At 42.8% G+C, this 20,770-nt stretch overlaps 3 protein-coding genes across 4 annotated transcripts; all 3 read right to left on the bottom strand.

The window, feature by feature from the left end:
• Positions 1-1,176: 1,176 nt before the first annotated feature.
• On the bottom strand, positions 1,177-9,929 carry zfyve9b (zinc finger, FYVE domain containing 9b). Of its 2 annotated transcripts, XM_071487620.1 has the most exons (16): positions 9,792-9,929; positions 7,400-8,220; positions 7,174-7,273; positions 6,886-7,088; positions 6,597-6,708; positions 5,467-5,589; positions 5,093-5,248; positions 4,716-4,940; positions 4,548-4,630; positions 4,303-4,407; positions 4,051-4,201; positions 3,169-3,249; positions 2,727-2,889; positions 2,510-2,615; positions 2,241-2,420; positions 1,177-1,889 (listed from the first exon to the last, which is right to left on the bottom strand). In XM_071487620.1, the coding sequence occupies exons 1-16, from the start codon at positions 9,853-9,855 to the stop codon at positions 1,728-1,730; spliced, it is 2,835 nt and encodes a 944-aa protein (XP_071343721.1). In that variant the 5' UTR covers positions 9,856-9,929; the 3' UTR covers positions 1,177-1,727. The 2 variants fall into 2 exon arrangements, with proteins under 2 accessions (XP_071343721.1, XP_071343722.1); XM_071487621.1 differs by lacking the exons at positions 1,177-1,889; positions 2,241-2,420; positions 2,510-2,615 and having other exon boundaries at positions 2,747-3,002.
• Positions 9,930-10,279: 350 nt separating this feature from the next.
• Positions 10,280-15,051, bottom strand: btf3l4 (basic transcription factor 3-like 4). The gene is made up of 6 exons (XM_071487619.1): positions 14,968-15,051; positions 14,396-14,457; positions 12,898-13,011; positions 12,581-12,782; positions 10,926-10,985; positions 10,280-10,645 (listed from the first exon to the last, which is right to left on the bottom strand). The coding sequence occupies exons 2-6, from the start codon at positions 14,447-14,449 to the stop codon at positions 10,599-10,601; spliced, it is 477 nt and encodes a 158-aa protein (XP_071343720.1). The 5' UTR covers positions 14,450-14,457; positions 14,968-15,051; the 3' UTR covers positions 10,280-10,598.
• An 884-nt stretch (positions 15,052-15,935) lies between these two features.
• On the bottom strand, positions 15,936-20,301 carry ptgfr (prostaglandin F receptor (FP)). Its single transcript, XM_071486688.1, has 3 exons — positions 20,028-20,301; positions 18,783-19,591; positions 15,936-17,195 (listed from the first exon to the last, which is right to left on the bottom strand). Exons 2-3 carry the CDS (start codon positions 19,575-19,577, stop codon positions 16,881-16,883), a joined length of 1,110 nt encoding a protein of 369 aa, XP_071342789.1. The 5' UTR covers positions 19,578-19,591; positions 20,028-20,301; the 3' UTR covers positions 15,936-16,880.
• Between the last annotated feature and the right edge of the window lie 469 nt (positions 20,302-20,770).

The raw sequence follows: 20,770 nt of genomic DNA, 5'->3' as shown, positions 1-20,770 counted from the left end.
AGTTGTCAGGTCTTTGGGAAGACTCTGACATTGTGCTGTGTGGCAGCAAAGAATGAAAGTATTTGCATTGCATGCTTGTGCCTCTTGTCTTGGCTATCCCAAGCATTCGGAGCAAGTAGGAGGTAAACAAGGGACCCATTCTGCTTTGTTTGAAAAGACTCATCGTAAGAGGCAGAGAGAAAGCACCCTACATACTGGATCTATACCCACACAACTATACAGCTGGTCCATCAGGGACAGAAATATTTTAGCATTACACTGTAAAAAGGTGTTCTTTACATGCATTCAGTATGTTAGTGGTTATAAACTAAATAAACCATCGATAGGGAATGTAAGATATCTGTTTTGGTTAAATGACAGAGTAGAACAACAACTTTCTCTTCACTGTAATCTGCCTGTCATAGCTGTAAATTAATCCTCCTTGAGGTTGTTTTATAAAACTGATTCAATTTAAAATCTGGCTAAACCAGTTATAAAGTAGTTAAGTCTTCATATGAAAAAACTAGTAAAAATTTATGGCAGTTTAAATAATACTTGATTACAAGTAAAAGTCTGCCACTGGAAATCTTAAATTACAGAACTATTATCAGTAACACTGTCCACCTGTCTGTGTGATTTATTATTAATATTTAATGTAGCTGTTTGAGGTGGAGCTAATTTGAACTACATGCATATTGTTTCATCTCTAACTGTGGTAGGAACCTCTACCCTGCCACAGGATAATTGCAAGGGGCCTTGAGATATTTAATAGGGTTTAATAGGGATACGGGTAATATAAAAATGGTTATGTCCTAACAAAAATAATTCAAACAATGTGAGGAGAGAAAATCACTTGTAGGTTAATTCAGATGTTTTAAACCTGAGACGGTGAGTTCAAGGTGATACAAGTCAGAGGTTGTGAACCATTGAGCCACTGTACAGCAATGCACCATACTTAATAAAAATGTATTTTATGTGTAAAACTTTAATCTGCAAACTAACCTGTAATTAAAGCTGTTGTGCAAATATTGCAATATTTCCTGAATTTCCACTTTCCTAAATGTGGCCTAGTAGAGGTATAAAGGAGGTGTTAAGTAGTGGCAATGGTTCTCTAAAATACAAGCACTTCAAATTGCACTTGAGCAAATGTGCTGAGTGTTGTGCAGAGGGTCCTGGATGAACAGGCAGTAATTCAGTCATTGTTGCGCGTTTAATTCCAGGCTGACATTACATTTCATGAGCAGTCAGTTAAAATACATCCAGTATGAAAACATTCTTCAGGCATTCATTCAGTGTGCATCAAATAAATGGCTACAGTTCTACTACATACAGTACTTCAAGTCATTCTCTTTTTCTGTTTGCTTTAGGGTCATGGGGCTGAATCCAGCTCCCACATTAAAGGTATTCTCCATATTGGAAATTGTAATGAACATTGTGACATGAATGATATCAAGCTATGAAGTTGCTACTACAGTGCAAGGACAGCACCCTGATCTGATGGTCCATCATAGGTTTCATGCGTACCCAGATTGTCTGCTGCAGGGTAGAGTGATATCAGAAAACCACTAAAGAGTCAGACCACTTCTCTCTACTCGTGAGTGGATGAGATGGATGCAGACCTTGGATGTGGTCTGGTTCGCCCTTTGAATGCTTTTATTGCCCTGGAACTGATGGCAGCACCGATGAGACGTTCTGGAGCCAGAGTTGTGGTCAGGGTTAAAAAGATGAGATAGTGGGGTGTGTGCGCTTTAAGTGATGTTCTCCAGGATGTAGAAGATGAGCTCCATCACAATGGGCTCGTCACCCCTCTTGCGCCCCCTGCTGTGTATGACAGGGATCAGCACGCTATCCAGGGCATTGAGATACTGAGCTGGGAGGGGCTGCCCATTGCTCCCAGCCACAAATCCCACCTGAAATTACAAAGCAAACCACTAATTAGTTTTAGTATAGTTACACCCAGGAGCTTATAAACAATTAGCTTTACAGCTATGCATGACGTGAGTCATATGCTGCATGTTCACACCACATTCTCTCATTGTTAGCAGAATGCTGCCTATTCTAACACATAGGAAGTAAATATTTTACAGCAAAATAAAAAATTAGAATAAATGATTACTGAAAAACAATTAAAGGTCCAAGGAAAAGGATTTAATTTTAGGATTTAAGAGGTTTTTTTTTCTATTCTGCCAGATCTCTGTTTTAAGTAGGAGGCGGACATATGGGGCCAATTTTAACCAGATGTATTGAACATCTTTTGTGACCTCTTGAGAATCAAAGGTGACTCGCAGCCCCAGTTTGGCCATCCCGTCCTCTTTGAGCAGTTTGAGGTGTGGGCACAGTGCTAGGCAAAATGCTCGGGCAATCCGCTCTGTTAGCCGGTTGTGTTCAGCAGAGTCTGTCGCTCCTCCTTTGGGATGATCCCCCCTCTGCAAGAAGAACACCTGCAAAACACATTCACACAAATGTCAAGGGGAGGAAGACACGTCCAGGTGGACTTAAGTTGATATTCTCATCAGATCATCATATGTACTTCTGTCCAGCGGATGATCTTCCCATTTTCTTTGTATTCTGACTTCTGGAACATCTTCGTGCTGCTGATGGACTCCATGGATTTCCCATCGATGGGGCTTATAACTCTGAGGGACACAAACATTTAAATGGCTACATGTACCAACAGCTGATTGTCATGTTTTCCTCTTTGAGCACAACAACAACCACGTGAACTTCAAACAGGTGGACACACTCACCCTTTATTCACAGTGCATTTTTCCTCCACCCACTGTACACAAACCAGCTCCTGGCTGTCTGGTTGGTCAAGGCGTCCACAGGTGACGGTGTAGTCTTTCATCTCCCGTAGAGACCGACGGAGCTCAGCCATGGTTTCCACGGTGATCTGCACCATTAGACCATCTGGGGAGAAGGGACAGCGATACAGGAGAAACACACAAACAGACACCAACAGGGAGACAAACACACGCACACACTCACGTACATCAACATGCACACACGCCTTGACAAACAGTCTGTTAAAATGTACACAGACACACACATACAAAGATCAACACATTCTGAATGAACCAGTTTGAAGGCAGGGATGTTTACATGCACTACGTAAAACATGCAAAGAAGGAATTTCCATTGAAGGGAAAAGTCAAGGCGAAGCTGACTCCCTCTGAGTGGACATCCTACCTTCTACAATGCTGGACTTGGCCAGGTACCCTGCAGACGCTTTCAGAGCACTACTGAATATGAAAAAGCACGATCCAGTTACTGGAAAGAAAGAAAGAAAGAAAGAAAGAAAGAAAGAAAGAAAGAAAGAAAAAGAAAGAAAGAAAGACATGTAGCATCATCTAGTGTTATATAAGGGAAAGTGCAGCACTGACTTTGCTACAGTTAGCCACTTGCTGCCCTTTGAGTCCCTTACATTTGCCCTTGGGCAGTTTCCAGATGAACTACTAACTGTATGTACAAAGTTCTGTCTTTATCTATATCTGCTTGTTTCAGTGCGCCTTAAATTCTGCGCAACATTAAAATACATAATAACATTCTGTATGGCAGCAAATTGAAATATGTTGAGTATTATTTTATATGCAGTTCCATGGACCACGTTATAACACAATTCATATCTTTGGGAATGTTGCGATTTAGAATAAAATTTAATTCATTCAATATTTGGATGCACAACATGCATTTGTAATCATGCACCAAATGCTCACTCCACTCATTTAAAATGCTGAAAATTAAAATTATATATATATATATATATATATATATATATATATATTTAAAATATTTGACATGGAATTAAATAAAGTGTTAAAATTAGATTAGATTGCATCAAATGCTTTTTGGAGTTGAACTAATGAAAAATCAGAGTGTGCTGATTTCTTTTACTTTTTATTGTAATAAATCAAATAAGCATCAAAGTTTCCATGTCAGCATCAGTCAGTCAGGAACCCCCTAATGAAATGTCTGACTGCAGTGAATGTCCTCCATTATGACTTGATTACAGGACATTAAGTCCAGACTCTGATATTGTGATCTCTCCTCCAGTGTCATGTTAGGCCCCACCTTTGCGTGGCTGATTGTGGATGCTGATGGCTTGGGTCTGGTACTGGCCGCCATCTCCTTGCACACAGATGAGGTGGGAATCTGCATTCTCATTGAAGCACGCCCCTATGGCCAGCACATGCTCGTTGGACTTATTCAGAGCCCTCATTAGCTAATGCGAGACAAGTGAGCAGAGAGGGGAAAGGATGACAAACGATGAAAAGGACATAACTGTAGCAAATAACCGTGAGGCATTTGATGGCTTAATGTTACCTCGTTATACCCAGTGGTCGGTATCTTTATGCAGGTCCTCTGAGCCTCTAGATCCACATTGAGCCCCGGCACCATTGGTAGACTGTAACGGTAATTCCTAAAGTCCTGGAACAGCACGGGGAGGAAAAAGTCAGGATCTATTAGGATAAGTTTGGTAAAAGTTACAACACTAAACTTCCTATTAATGGTGACAAATGTGGTTTTGCAACACCACCAAACAGAAGTTGTTACAAAATCTCACTCACCACCAGTAGTCTCATTATGGTGTGACCTATTTCCCCAAACAAGGGCTTCCTAAAGCGCACACTGTACAGGGGACACGGGTAAACTGGAAAAAGAGAAAGACAATGTGTAACTTGAGAGAAAACCTGTAGCTTTACAGTTGCAAGATTTCCTACTAACACCTGGCTCACATCTGTACTCAGCCCCCAATCGCAGCATGAGACGCAAGGGAAAGGCTTTAGCCCAGGCCACCTCTGCTCTGTGGACCAGCAGGCCGAAGAGGTAGGGCTGGTTTGGCAGAGGTAGACCTTGCAGGGACTGGAAAGTGGATTGAACATACAGGAAGCCTGCATGCTCCTCACTGCTTAAGAAACAACTGCCGAACAGGGAGAGCGACAGGTGTTTCACAACCTTCCCTGCAGGAAAAAAAAAGAGGAAAAAGACAGACGTGTAATCGTAGTAGAATAAGCACTTCAAGGGAGATGACAGTCAGTGGATTGAGACAGCGCCGTCAAAATAACCAGTTGGAATAACTGCATGCATGCATGTTAGCAGGAGTGGCCTCAACCTGTGAGGGTGTCCCTGTACAGCTGGATGAAGTGGCTGAAAATGTCTTTGGGGAAGCTTTTCTCTTCAGGCAGGCACTGCAGCAGCACCACCACCTCCACCTGGCCCACGGCATGCATTCCCTTTGTCGTCACACACCAGCACTTCCTGTTCACATCTGTCACACAATCAAGGCACAACCTCAGGGGTCTACAAGGACATTTTTCAAAGAGAATATCAATTCCAAAATAGAGACGTGTAGTGTAGGAATGTGACTGTAAAAGCTGTAAAAGTAGTGTAAAAGCGATCCTTTTCTATTTGAATTTTCAAATCAGCTCTTTTCCAGACAGTGTAAATGATTTAGTACTTCAGTGAAAATGAAATAAAAAGATGTACAGTTAACCAGCTTGACCATAGCGAGTAGGTTGGCATTGAGGACAAACACCAGGGGCTTAGGCCTGCCGCTCTCCAGCTCCTGAATAAGCAGCATCTCAGAGGGCTGCTCCTCCACAGTGTAGTCTGAGGAAAAACACATAGGATCACTGCCTTTAGACTATAGTGTCTTTGGCACGCACTAATGCTTTGAGCTTGCAAGAGCCATTCAAAAAAAAAAGAAAAAGAAACTAGCTTCATAAAAGATTCATGTGGGGAATTTAATTACATAAAGCTGTATAAGGATTAATAACCATTGTCTACACCTGGTTCTAAATAAGATGCCAGGACAGGCAGCTTTTATTAATGCCATCATTTAAACGCCTTTGTTTAACCAGGCAAGATGGGTCCACATTATTATTTACAGTAGCAGCGCCAGGGAGTAGCCATGATCATTAAGTAGGAAGAATCAACATATTTATACAATAAAGGAACACCTGAGAGCTGCCGAGCACCGCCACAGATTTGTCACTTTCCAGAATAAGTGCCTTGCTCAGTGGCATTGTGACAAAAATAAACTGAATACAAATCACAGGGGGTGTTTATAAAAGCTGGTCTGACGTGTTCTGAACCACATACATTTCTGTGGTGATTTTGCAGCAGCCTGGTGTTGGTAATGCGTGATTTCATCTTGGTAACCACCATGTTTTGGCACTTAATAAAAACCAAAAAATCTAAATCTGAGGCTGCAAATGTAACATAACTGTGTGTGTGCGTCCTGCTACCTTCAGGTGACTGTAGGGATGTAAACACCTAAAAGGCATCCTTTGTTTGCTGAAAAGTAGTTGTGGGTGACAGATGCTGGCAGGAATCACTGATTAATCTTCCATTCAGTACAGACAAGCTTAGAGGTTTTCATTTAGGTTATTCAGCTGTAATTGCTGCTGTCACTTTACAACATTTGCCCTTTCTTTTGTCATTTGCCTGGAACTCCCATCTCTTTCTGCCTCTCCTCCATGCACGCTGAGCAAGGCATGACAGCATATTTCAAGAGGAGGAAATAACCAGTATCTATGCTGCCATGAACAAAAGGGCAAAGTCATTTTTGCTGAATCTTTGATTCTGACGCTCAAATTGGATTGCACCCGTCGTACCTCCTTTGACTCCCGTGGAGGTGAGGATGGGAGGCAGGCCTTCCAAGGGGATGAGGTTGGCAGAACTGTTCACTAAAGCTGTGGTGCCCCAGCCATAAGGACCACAGGCCTCCTGGAGGAAGAGGGACACAGAGGAGTGGGCCCAGGTTCTTGTGATATCTATGTTTTGCAAACAATCTGACATGTAGAACCCTACACGCTGACATTACGCTTATGATTCATTTTCCCCTCAATCAAGTATCATGTTCTCTGTAGTCCGTCTGTGATGTCGTGTTTTGGATGATCCTACATTAATAGATGTCCCATGTGGCCGCAGGGTTCTCCTGATCTGCGGGGAACCCACAGGGCTTCTGATCGGCCCGCCCAGCGCTCGTCTCATCAGCGGTGAGAACGTTGGCCCTCTGACTGGTGTGGTCGGAGCAGACTCTGACTGCTTATTGGCGAGGATTTCATCGGCAAACCACACCCTCCTTTTTCCCCTTGGAGGTGTCCCTGAGGACAAGATGTCAGAATTACTTACACAAGATTTTATTTAAGATCTGTTCACTTTAACAAGAAATAACAAGAGAGTCCTCACTTTTGATGAGAGTTGAGTGACAGGAAACACAAACTCGTCCCTCCTTGCCATCCAGATGTGTAAGTCTGAACTTCAGACTGGAGCAAAGTGCACAAAATACCTGACGATACACACATGCACACACGCGCACACACACACACACTTCAACTATCAAGTCACTCGGGGACATATTATTACATTTTATTTTAAATGCTGCACAACACATAAATATAAAATTTGTCCTCACCTTCCCACAAGCACGGCAGTGGTGCCTCCTCTTCGTAAATGTGAACTTTACCCCACACTTCATGCAGACCTGTGCCTGAGCATCAGGGACCCACACTGGTGCTACCTCCCCGAGGACACCGCCCCGATCCTTGGACAGGATGCCAGCAGGGCTCGGCTGGCACTCGTTATCAGGATCCCCAGGGGAGGCTGCTGACTCTCCCACGGCTCCCTCCCCACTGGCTGCCTGGGCCTTGCCGGCCTTTGTCTCATCTCTTCCGTTAGATTTGGCCATCTTTACCTGACTCTGGAGCTCCCTGGACACCCTGCCATATGCCTCCTCATGTGAAAGAGTAGAAGGCGCTGCAGTTGCCTCTGAGCTGCAGGGCTGCTCTTGCTGCTGCTGCTCCAGCCCGCTCTCCTCCAGCTCCTTCTCCTCAATCACAGAGTCCTCCTTTGATGGGAGAGCCTGGGGTTTCTTCTTCTCCACCTCCGCCTCCTCCTCCGGCCATGCAGCTTCAGCAGGGCTCAGCACCAGGGGGCTGGATGACTCCCCAAAACAACTCTCGCCCCATGAGGAGATGGCGGTCACAGTGCAGCTGCCCTCTTCCAGCTGGGATGGTGAAGCAATCTTGGCAGGATGCTCCGATGCTTTCTGCTCACCATCTGGCGCAAAAGTGGATCTGACCGTTGCATCTGAAGCGGCTTTAGAAGGAGATTCTGGTCTGATCTGTCTGCAACCCAGTCTAGGTTTTGACACATCCCCATCTTTCAGCACCAGCAGGCAGGGTCTGTTCAGCCAGTGATGCTTGGTGTCCTGAAGAGACGGATTGTCTCCTTCATCTGTTTCGAGGGGAACATGATGATATCATGAACACTCAATGGCTCTATCTCTCTTCCTGTCAAGTGCACACACACTTACACGCACCATGCATGCATGCACACTCACTAATAACGACTCATTAAGTGTTCACGTGTGCTAAGTGGCCATTTAACAGCATGTATTAATATATACCAACACCTCTAACACGACTCGTGGCTTTCAATCATCACTAAGGGCAGCATTACCACGTGGTCGCCCTTGAGAGCTGTGTCTGAGCTGATCACAGAGCAGAAGGCAGAGCTATGTGGACTATTGATGTAGAACCGTAGTTGTAGAGGCGATTGATGACACCACATAGCTGCTGGTTCCCCAGAGAAGTTCAGTATTGGTTCTGTGTTTAATTGGCTCTGTATAGTATCTCATATTGAATGCCTTTATGGTACCTTGAGGATTTGCAGGTTATTAATTAGCAGATGTTTAAACTAAAAACAGTGGCTGTTTGTTTGTTTTTTAAATATTGTTCCATTTTAAATGCCTTCAGTAACAGAGCAAATACACATGAACAAATGTGTATGGTAATAAAACTAATAACCTGTGTGTGCACTCCATGTAAAGGACTGTGTGCTTCAATGTAAATATAGTCACTCCTCCATTCTCTTACAGAAAGGCAGTTACTGTTGCGGCAGCACTTTCCTAACATGATGACCACATAATAATCATTACTGCACATTACAGCCATGCAGTGCAACGGGAGTTAACGCATCCAGAGCGGGTGTTTCACTGAGCCCGGTGATCCCAGCGATTCATGAATAGTTATGACCCATGAGCCACTGAAAAGACTAAAACAAGCACTGAAGAACTCAGGTACAGCAGCCAGGCAATCACAGCCCGTTCAGCTCATACAGAAATGTTGTAGGATAAAAGGTTTGGCACTAAACTGCAACATATTTGGTGGAAAGGATCTATTTGTAAAAATATAGCTGTAAATATAACTTTTCCAGGTTAAGCTGCATTGCAGCTCCTTCACAAAAAAAAAAAAAAAAAAAAAAAAAAAAATTAAAAAAAGAAAAAGAAAAGGCTGTGGCCGCGTCGGTCCTGCTGCGGGCCCCACAGTGAAGATTTCCCGGAGCGGCTGCGTGGCTGCACCGAGTGGACTCGCTCCGTGGGACAGTGACGCATTCAACACACGTGCAAATGTTGAATGCGCTCGCAGGCACCGAGGACGGCGGCAATGCGACACCCCCCCCCCCCCCCCCCCCCCCCCCCAACCCCGACCCGTTACATCAGCCCACGCAGGACACTTCACTGAGGTGATGTTTGTTGAGACATTTGAGCGGTCTGCTGACAGCGTGTGTATGTACGCAGCCTGTCCTCACACGGGAATGTGCGCAGCGCAGCGCAACACACACACACACACACACACACAAGGATACGTTTCAGGTGATGCGGGCTATGCGCGCAGCCAAATGCTGTATCAGCGGTTTCCAGTGACAAACACAGACGCGCAGTATCATCATCCTATAAAACACCCAGCAGATGAACGGAGAGCAGGCTAAAGCACCCACACCCCGCTGAGATCAGCCTCTCTTACCCTCCGTTATTGCCCCCAGAAGGCTTTCGTTCTCGTCGTCCCGCGCAGAGAAGAACTTCAGCATTTTATCCCGTCACATCTGAGTGCCGAGGAAAACGGATTCAAGCAGCAGTTTCCTGCTGACAAGAGGATGGGATGATTTCGCCCCCCCCCCCCCCCCCACCCCCTTCTCTGTGATCTCCCTCCTCCCCTGTGCCTCTCTGCAGCTCTTTGAGGAAACTCAAGAGGTGTGCAGAAATGTCCCTCCCCAGTTTGCCGTCTACACAGCCAGCAGAACATGGAGCAAGCCAAGACAACAGAGCTACGGTGCCAGATATTAAAAAAAAAAAACAAAACATGCCTTTATGCATGTCATACTGTTGGAAATATGTAAGGTCTCAGCATCTCAGTGGTAGCGGATTATTTCCAAGCAAAACTGCATAACATCCATTTGAATGAGAATCAGTAACAATATCAGAATCTTCTCAATGACCACAGCACCATCTAAAAAATGTTAAATCACTTTTATTTTGTTTCATAAACAAACAAACAAAAAAAAAAGATCTTAAGACTAGTTTTAATGACCACTGTAATCCTGATGACTGACACTGTGGTGAAGGGCTTTGACCGTTTACCAGGAGGGACTATTTCTTTTATAAGTGCACAAGCCAGTCTGAGGAGGACATCCTTGGGCCATTGTAAAGTATAAAAGTCTCTGGTTTTGTGGGGATAGTGTCTGATATGTCTGCGTAGCTAGACTTAAAAACACCGGAGCAGGTTTCTCGTTTCATTGCAGTCCAGTCCACCTGCGCGTGAACCTCATGTGCGTCAGTTTGCCTCGTTCTTTGAAGCTTCATCGAAGTTCTCCACCAGGTCTGCGAAACAACACCATGATGTGAATTACTATATCATAAAAAATAAACAGCTTTGCTTGATACTGTATTTACTCTGCCACGATCATCTGAATTTATTTTTTCTTCCTGGAGACAAATTACCACTTCTACAGAGTGGATGTACTGTAACTAAACAATACACTAAAAATACATTTTTAATGGTCAACTCCTGTTTCGCATTATAAAAAAATTGTTTTAATATGCACGTGTAGACAAAACAAGTATTTAACTATCTGACTTTTATGAATCAAATGGTCCACACCTGGAACATCATCGTCCTCTTCCTCAATGTCCTCTGCCTTTGGAGCCTTGCTGTCGAGAGCTGAGATGAAACGTGCAAATAAAAGAGACATATTATAGCTTTATCACTGGCTTATAAATGATCGTAACCCGGTATGTAATATTTTCTCAAAGTCTGGTGATGGCCTATATTTTTCTTAGCGTCAACAAATCCCTTGATTTGAAAGACCAAAATCAAAAACTATTTATTCTGGTGATGAGTTTTGTCTGTGTGGCCAAAGCTTGATACAGCTTATTCCTCTGGGTCATAGAGCTCCATTGTTCCTTGGTGACATTTTCCCTCATTATGACTAACAGCGGCACTGTAGTCCATTTTGACACAATGGCAACAAATGTGTATTAATCCACAGCTGGAAACAGTCCCAGATAAAAGCACTATTTACTAGTGTTTGAGTAATGTTTGTTAAAAAACTACAGTGTCCGGTTTTGTTAGGGCACTATTAACCCCTTCAAAATGAAACTATACAATTGTGCCCTGTTTTCAAACATTCGCTGTATGGTTTCAGGAGGAATGAGTGGGTTTGTGGCTGTGGCAGGCTGGGGACATGTGAAAGTTTGGAGATATTGACAAATTGTTGGTTTTTGTAGTTTCATGGGGTTTCTTGTCAATAAGAAATATACAGAATAACACAAACCCTATTTTTTGATGAACAAAGACAAACTTGGTCCTAAAGAAGCAAGAACCATCACCATGCTTTAACCGAAACATGGACTACAAACCCAATAGAGGAAAAACTTACTGCACAGATTACAGTGTGATGTTAAACTTCACCTTTCTATTTGTCAGTGACCATCGCAGACAGCGGTGCTGCGACCTGCATCATACCCTCACTCTTCTGACATTACTGCATATAATGCAATAATCCCTGGTCCAATAAAGCTATTTACAACTGTACAACACACCTCACCCTCTATCTATAGACCCTCAATAAAAACTGCTCAAAAAGACTTTAATGGAAAAGGGGAGAAAGTTTCATGAGAGCGACAGAGAAATGGAGCCAGGTTTTTTTTCAGCCAACAGGTAGCACCATAACTACTGTCTGGTCACTGGCTGGTTCCTCTGTGTTTACACCAGTACCCGGCCCGTCACTCACAACACCTGCTCCCGACAGCTCAGCATCTTACCCATGAGGAACTCAACCTCTACTTGCAATAATTATTTTTGTACAAGAACAGGACATCAGACTAAGTTGTCCCATCCCATAGTATCAAGCTTGCTGTATTTATAAACGTGATGTCCCAGCTGCACCACACAAGACAGATATGTAAATGCACACCACCCTAATCATCCCAAAGCACAAGGGAGGTGTTGTACGAACTCATCTTTCCTAGGCCTGTGGCTGTGGTGGTTTAGTCACAGGTAGTGACTAATCTTAACTAAAAGGCAAAATATAAACCGTCTCCTTCACAGCAGTGAAAACGGGACTTTCCAACACCGATGTGCCTTCCCGCTTCGCTTTCTTAGCAGCGGAAATCCATATTTTTCATCAGTTTGCTCTCACCTTTCGCTGATTCAAATCAAGACTCGGTGCACAACTATGACACAACTTCTCCCCCTCCTCTTTTATATGAACTCTGAAATGTCACGGGTCCGACAGCGCCGACAAGCACACCCACCTTGCCGAGGGAACTGTTCCGCCAGTTTGCGCAGGCTGCTGAGGCTGTCTGCCCCCAGCTGACTGAGGATGCCCGGAAGCATCTCTGTCAGCTGCTTGGTCTCAGCGTGGCCCGTGATGGCGAAGGTGTTGGCGGACAGAGAGGCCTGAACTTTGGGGTTGTTGAAGTGGATCACAGTCCCGTCGTCCTTGATCATGTTCACCTGAGAAAAGAGGACCACTTGGTACACACTCACACACACACACAATCACATGTGTCTACCAAAAGGTGTGTTAACGTTTAAGATTCCCTTGCATAGCAGATCCATACCAATTTACCTCCTCAATTCCTGCTATATTGTTGACCGCCAACTTCTTTAATGAACTCTGAAGCTTTTTGTCATCAGCTGTTGCAGTTCTGTGAACCACCTTCTTCTTTCTGCGCGCAGAGCCCTGAAACCAAAGAGGACAGAGGCCTCAGACAGCACCAGGAGGAAGAAACAGGAGGTTATGGTAAAGGCTACATGTTGAACAAATGTATTTTTTTTTTTTTATCAGTTGATACAAAGTTGATTCAACACTTACAAATCAATTTATTGCACATTCTGTCGGTCTTTGAGCTGAGCTGACATGTCTCCACCTACAGCAGCTTTTGTTTTGTATTATTCAGCTAAATAATGACTTTACATGAACCAGCCTCTGTTGTTTTATTAACACTCAAATATTATATTAGAATAATTTCTTAATAAGAGCTATAATCATTTCGAAGTGGAAATGTTAAGCTCACTGTGAAACACTGTTTACCTGTATTCATGTTGCTGTAAATAAAAATACATCATGATGACACCACAGCATACCAATTCATACTTGAATTATGGCAGGGACTAACTATAACAATAACAATAACGATAATAATAACAATAATAATAATAATGGTTATGTTTTTGGCCATTTTCTGCCTTTATAAGATAGAACCATTATAGACAGACAATAAATTCATGGAGAGAGTAGGGGCAGCAAATGGTCTGGCTGGCCGGGAGTCTAACTGGGACTCGCTGCTCTGTGGTATGCGCCCTAACTATTCACATATCAGGTTGCCCCAACTCACAATTCTTTTCATTATCACTTAATATGTAGCAATAGTTTAGTCCACATAATGGAAAAATGATCATGCCCAATGATGTCTTCTGTTGTAATCAGATAATGTATTTGCATGAAACAATGAATCAACTATCACAATAGTCACCTGTAGATGAACTAATCTATTAGTCGAGTAATTGTTTGGGCACTACAGACAGCATCATTTGATGCAGTTTTAAAAGTTATATTTTAATAGGTCTTAATTATAGCTATAAACAAACCAAGAACACTTTGTACATCTCTGTAGTGTAGCAGGTGGGAAGGAGCAGGATGAATGGACCCAAAGTAGCAAACAAAGAATTCCCACTGTCTAACTTCTAATAATCAATTTATATGCAATGGTTCAGTGTGAGCCTCAATTTAAGACACAGTTGCTGTTCTGAAAATCTATCATGACACCACCCTAATCTGACTGTACATTTCAGGAAACGCTGTTTGAAAACTTTAAATTAAAAACAAGTAAAAAAATAAAACAAAAAACACATCACTATTTATAGCAATGTCAATACCTCACTTTAATGGGACAGATGTCTGGTTTTCTTTATCTGACATAACGAACACACACACACACACACACACACACACACACACACACACACACACACACACACTCGCTAAATGCCAAGCATGTCCCAGCTCAGTTAACATTACACCTTCCCATTCAAAACCCTGGACCACTTCCTTGGTGTCAACTCACCTTTCCTCCTATCCGGACCTGGGCTTGAAGTTTTGCCAGTTTCTCTTGATTCATGTTCTCACCTACAGAGAGATGCAGGAGATGAGGAAATTAAAATTACGTGTAAGAAGGTAAACGACCAGCATGCTGCTGTTTTCCCTGCCGGCTGAGAGCTGCAGCAACAACATGAGCTGAGCAGGACGCAGAGATTCAGCTGGTTCAATGTGGAGGAACAACTTTTACCGACGAGACAGAGCAACAGAGGAGACAAAGAGGTCTGCAGGCATGTCTGGGACGAGCTGCAACTCTGATCAACCTGCTCTCTCTGTGTGTGTGTGTGTGTGTGTGTGTGTGTGTGTGTGTGTGTGTGTGTGTGTGTGTGTGTGTGTGTGTGTGTGTGTGTGTGTGTGTTTAGCTACCGCAGAGATGAAAACACAACACGGGGGCCTTACAGACTGAACACACACAGACAGACACACAGACAGACAGACAGACACACACACACACACACACACACACACACACACACACACACACACACACAGACAGTCCGACAGCTCCGCTCCGACAAATCAACATTTATCATCACCAACCTGCTCAGACGTCCACACACAAACACACACATGCGCCGCTGAAAGATGGAGGTTATGAGGAAGAGGTGACGTCACGTACCATATGGACGTTTTCTTCTTCTGCGTCTTTATTTCCGCCCGTTTGGGAGGACTTTGGGAGTTGTGCTGCCACCGTGAGGACGCTTCATAAACCGCACTAATAAACGCTGGTCCATTATAAAGCGATAGTACACTCAAAACATCCTCTAATGAGGGTGGAAAACTTTCACGGCCCCCAGGGCAATGATAGATATTTAGTGTTTGATTATAACAAATACATTTTGATTAATTAATTTAGTATTTAAATCGCGCATTATAAAACTTGTACAAAGTAAAATGCAATAAAATAATACATTTGCCAAATATTAATGCTGTTTCCTTATTGTTCCATTATTCTTTAACTAATCAAAAAATAGATAAGTTAACTGTAATGTGGATCCTAAAAGTTTAGATTTTTATCATTGATTTGACGTTTACTTTTTGTTTTTCCCTTTGTATGTCTGCTTTCTATATTCCACCCCCTATTTATTTCTTGTCTTCTTTACAGAAACCTTGTCCATTCTGTGATCACTTTACTATTGTTGAAGGCTGGCTTCTAAAGATGTGCAAGCACCTCAAAATAAAGTAAACCCATGGAGCAGCAGTAACAGCTGTGACTGCAGACACGTAACTCATGACCAGTTATTTCATTATTATTATTATTTTACTTTATTTCATGATTGGAATGCAAATTTAGTTACAGTAATCAATTTATATTAGCCTATCTTTAAAAAATCATCCTGATTATAATTGATCAATTATAACTGATTATAAGCGAACTGTGTAAATGTCCCTAATTATTCAAAACAGACCTTCTCCTGAAAGGATGTTTTGTGTAGAAAATAGTCCCTCCTAACACACTTTACCCTGACTCCTACCTATTATAACAAAACATATTTAACAGCATTTAATTTACTCTGTAATGTTTTTTATTTTTTACTTGTTTTGACATTTCACTTTTATTACACAGAGACTGAAGATTGAAAAGATTTCACAAGAGTGAGATGACATACTATTTAAGCATCGCATCATTGATAGATAGATAGATAGATAGATAGATAGATAGATAGATAGATAGATAGATAGATTAAGAATAAATCAGCAGTTTACAGTGATAAATATATAACTATTATTCTCATTAAAAGATGACTAGACTGTAATGATATAATCTGTATGTTACAATAATTAACACTTAAATAAATAAGAGTACATTCTTGATCAAAACTGATGATGCATATTACAGCAGTGTTGTCTTACATTATTCTGCATATTCTGCTGCAGACAGTTGTGCTCTGCTAAACCTATAGGCTACCTAAACTGCATTAAGCTGCTCAAAGGTGTTCACATAATAATAATCCAGACCTCACATGTAGCCTGTATTAGCTGATGAATCCGTATCACCTTACTATTAACATGTGAGGGAAAAATACAGAGCAATACTGTGTTTATGACCAGAGCGACTGCCAGTAACAGCTGTGATTTTCATTTACATTTCAACAGGACTGATGACAACGACAGTAACTTGGTAGAGTACAAAATGCCCAGTAAAGGAATAACTAAACTAACCTAACTCTGTCATATTTTATGAGCACTGTGAATACTTTAGACAGATATTGTTACGGGCTGCTCATGCATGAAACAGCAGAAAGTTGAGAACAACAAGATAATCCCACGTTACACAATACACCACAATACTACCACTTCATGGTGATCAATTTGCAAATATGACAACATGAAAACAGACTCTTCATTATGTCGTGTGGACAATATTCAAAATGATCTCATTCCTCGACAGCTTCACAGCATCCTCCTGTTTTTTTTGTCTGTTCTCCGATCAGAACCGTTCAAACCAGGGCTCAGGTGATCGATAAGATGGCATTATCTGGGCGACGCAATTCGCCAAGGCAACGGCAGTCAGGCGGACCGGCACCAGAGTTGCTGGTCTCCACAGAGCTGCGGAGCATGTTGCACTGCCAGCTGTGCAGCGTATGAGACGTTGAGGGCCAGCAGCAGTGGAACAGCATGAAGATCTTCCTCAGAACAGCCCTCCTCAGCAGGATGTAGACCCAGGGGTCCAGGATCTGGTTCCACGTGGCCATACGAACCACGATCAGCAGAGTGACAGCTGCAGGCTCATCTTTGGCGCTGGTGCTAAGGATGATGACATGAATCTGGTGGAGTGGTCATAAAATAATGGACAGTGAAAGAAGTAGTAATTTATTCCTTCCACAGAAATGATATTTGAAGAGACAGCATTGCAGTTTGTGCACAAATCCTTCAACATAGAACTTAATAGAAAAATCATAAGAAAAAATAGATTCATATCTAATTAATAATGACGGTTCTTGACAAATTAGGTAACACTGAACTGAATTATTTAACATAATTGATGCAGATCTCTAAGTCTTAATTGAAGAAATTTCACCAAGTGATTGAAAGCTTCTCCTTGCATTGCCCTCAGTGTTTTTGTAAGAGATGCCCATGTTTAATTGGAATAATCTTTTCTAGTCATTGTTACGCAGAAGAGTATTTCTAGCAGCACTTATGTTTTCCAGCCTGTGTTTTGGAGACGAATGGTGTCTGTCGTTAGGCATCTTCTCATGAGCAAGACAGTCATTATCTTCCACAGATGTGCAGTGATTCAATACACAGGCATCGCTCACATGACTCAGAAATAAAAAACAGCTGTTTTTTTTAGACTGAAGAGAAATGTCCTGTTACAGTAAAAATGACATTAATCAAAAATGTGAAAATACTCTCACTCCACCATGTTCACTTGACAAACACACAAACGCTTGCAGCTTATCCACAATTTCAAAAAATAAAAATAAAATAGTTTGGTGTTTTTCAAACCTCTCCGTACTGTGTGAGCACTGCAACATGTTTGGTCATCAAAGAAGACAGTACTGGGGGAAAAGCGTTTTTTTAAATAACCTGAAGTTTATTTGCAGAATACCATAAGAAACTATGCCACAAATATGATCAGTGTTTCTACCATTTAAGTGTGGGGCTGTGAGGAGTGTGGCATGTATATATGTGCACTCTGGGGAGCAGTAATAAGGCGTATGAAGGGACCATGTTACAGAGAGCACATTTGTAGAGTGGGAGAAAGAGCTTGAAATGCATGTCTTGTTCAACCAGAGGAAAGTAGATATTTTGAAGGGTGTGCTCCCGAGGTTGGCACATACTGCAGTTTTTTGTTCATTTAGAGGGAAATGCTGCACAGCAACGATCTAAGTGTTTGAGTCTTGCTGTGACAAACAAGCGGGTAAGAGCTTCAGAGGGACAGATTGCAAAGAAAAAGCAGCAGTATGTTTTTTTTGGGTTTTTTTTTTGCTTTAAAAAAAAAAAAGAAGCTATTATTGAGTTTTCATCACACATCCCAAATAATGGGACCTACCAGGTTTTTATCTTATTTCAAAACCCATTTCACTGCCTCTGACAGTCACTTTGTGCTCAAAATCCATCAAAGCCCCATCACTGGCAACTAGCTGATGTGTTTTAAAGATCAGAAAAGCAATGGCATGTAGGGATGTGAACGCATTGATAGATCAGTAGTTGCTAACAAATTGAGATCAGTCAATATAAGCATGGATTAAAAAGCAGTTCCAACTCATTTTCATGGCATGAGGAAGAAAGAAATGAACCACTCTCAGCTGACCTTAGCACCTGAAAGCGCTCCTGCAGAGTCAGCCTGCACTCTGTCATTTTTTTCAAATCATGTGGTTAAGTTAAAGATGCTGAAGATACATTCTTACCAGTAACGGGCCCCAGCAGACGCAAGACACCAACATGATGGCCAGGAGCTGGCAGATCATCTCTATGTGATAAGGTGTTCCTCTGCAGTGATGCTTGCGGCGCAGTCTGGACAGCAGCAGAGTGCAGCTTGTCAGAGTATTGCAGATAATTGAGAGCAGCAGGGCAAGAAGCCCCAGCAGAGAGAAAAGCAGAGGCAGGAACACATCCAGCCATTCTTTGGGCTCCTCCATGTGGAAGAAGCAAAAGCTCCTGGAGCTCTGAACCTCGTAAGGCCTCCACAGCAGCACAGGCAGCACAGCCACCAGGGCAGCGAGCAGCCAGGTGAGACCCAGCAGCCTTTTCATGTGGTGGGGCGCTAACACAGTGGAGTGAAAGATGGGCCTGGTGACCCCAATGCAGCGCTCCACTGCCATGGCACTTCCCAGGAACAAAGGGCTCAGGCCGAAGAACACCAAGCACGCCCCAAAGATGCTGCACACAATTCGGTGAGGGTCAAATGTTTCCCATTTCTTGTCAGAGCTGTAAACAAAGATCACCAGGGAGCCGTTGATGAGGTGACCCAGCAGGTCTGTGACCACCAGGCTGCTGGCAAACAGCAGGAAGGAGGCCCTGGACTTGGTGCGGAGGCGGGTGTAGGATTTGACCAGGATAAAGAGGGCAAGGCTGTTGGAGAAGATGCCCACGGTCATTGAAATGACTGAGGCTGTGACGGACAGTTCCCTGTGGTTACAGGTGCTGTTGTTGGGTCTGACCTCTGATCTGCAGCCTGACACTGAGCTCTCATTGGTTGACATGGTGGAAATATAATCTGAAGAGAGAGAGAGGGAGAGAGAGGGTAAATGGAGGATGGGCTATATTATTTCTTTGTACCAAAATACTGATTTGGAATAAAACTTCTGAGGCTTAAGAAAAGGCTTTTTAAAATTGAAAAAGAGAGATTTACTTCAAACGTGGTCACTTCAACCAGATCTCAGTTTCATTGACTTGTAACAGACTCAGTTTTATAATAAAGTGTTTACAACATTTCTCGACACCGTGCACATTCAGTGTTGACTGTGACTTGCGCACTTTGCGATGGTGACGCGTATTTTCCATCGCTGTTGGAGCATAACTACCGAAGTGCAATTGAAGCACACTTTCGTCACTGTCAGCATTAGTGAGTCCCGCGAAAAATATACTTTTACTCTGAAAAACTTCCCAGACTCTTTTGTTCATTATAGAGAGTATCCGCCGCAATTTCTTACCTCAAGTTTGGTCCTCCGTCACACAACTCTCCATAAGTCGGCAGCCCCCTCACTCTCTTCCTTATTTGTTGGTCAGCAAAAAAAAAAAAAAAAAAAAGTGATGTCTTGTCAGCCTGACAGTAAATATTACTGAACGTCCCGAAACCGCCCTCCTCAGTCCTCCTGCCGAGACACACCGATCTGTGCCACTCTGCTCCGTCTGCGACCAGCTGGTGCCAAGTTTCGGTGGCAGCGCACAGACGTGCTTCAGCCTGCGATGCAACAGTTCAAACTCAAACCCACCTCAGAGGCTGCACACATCTGTCGCGTCCTGCAAAAACACTGTGGCTGGGAGTTGCAAAGAAAACCACTCAGAAACTTGTCTTGGCATGGCATTAATTCATGTAATTACGCCTGATTGCGCTACTTAAAAAGCAGCCTATTGTAATGGCCTGTATTATTTTGTATTCACATATGTCAAACAAATCTCCCAGCACTGTTTACCCTGTTCATTTTTCTGTCGTTGGGTGTTGTTTGATCATCCTGCTGCTTGTGTTTGCACTGCAGCAACAGGTTATCAGCTTCCTATGGAGCCCTAAGTACAAGCTGTATCTGTGACAGCATGACATCACTGCACAAGTCATTTTCTTTGTGCTGTGCAATATAAGAAACACAAAACATTAAGAGTTTTAAAAAAATCAAAATGAAAATCCACAATATACAGCATAAACAAGAAGGATTGATAAGGAGCCTTTTTATTTATC

This window comes from Trachinotus anak, unplaced genomic scaffold (genome assembly GCF_046630095.1).
Source record: "Trachinotus anak isolate AG129_WGS33_773 ecotype Australia unplaced genomic scaffold, CSIRO_AGI_Tana_v1 ptg000010l, whole genome shotgun sequence".
Lineage (NCBI taxonomy): Eukaryota > Metazoa > Chordata > Actinopteri > Carangiformes > Carangidae > Trachinotus > Trachinotus anak.
The sequence above is the reverse complement of the archived record's forward strand: the minus strand, read 5'-3'. Positions and strand labels throughout refer to the sequence as shown.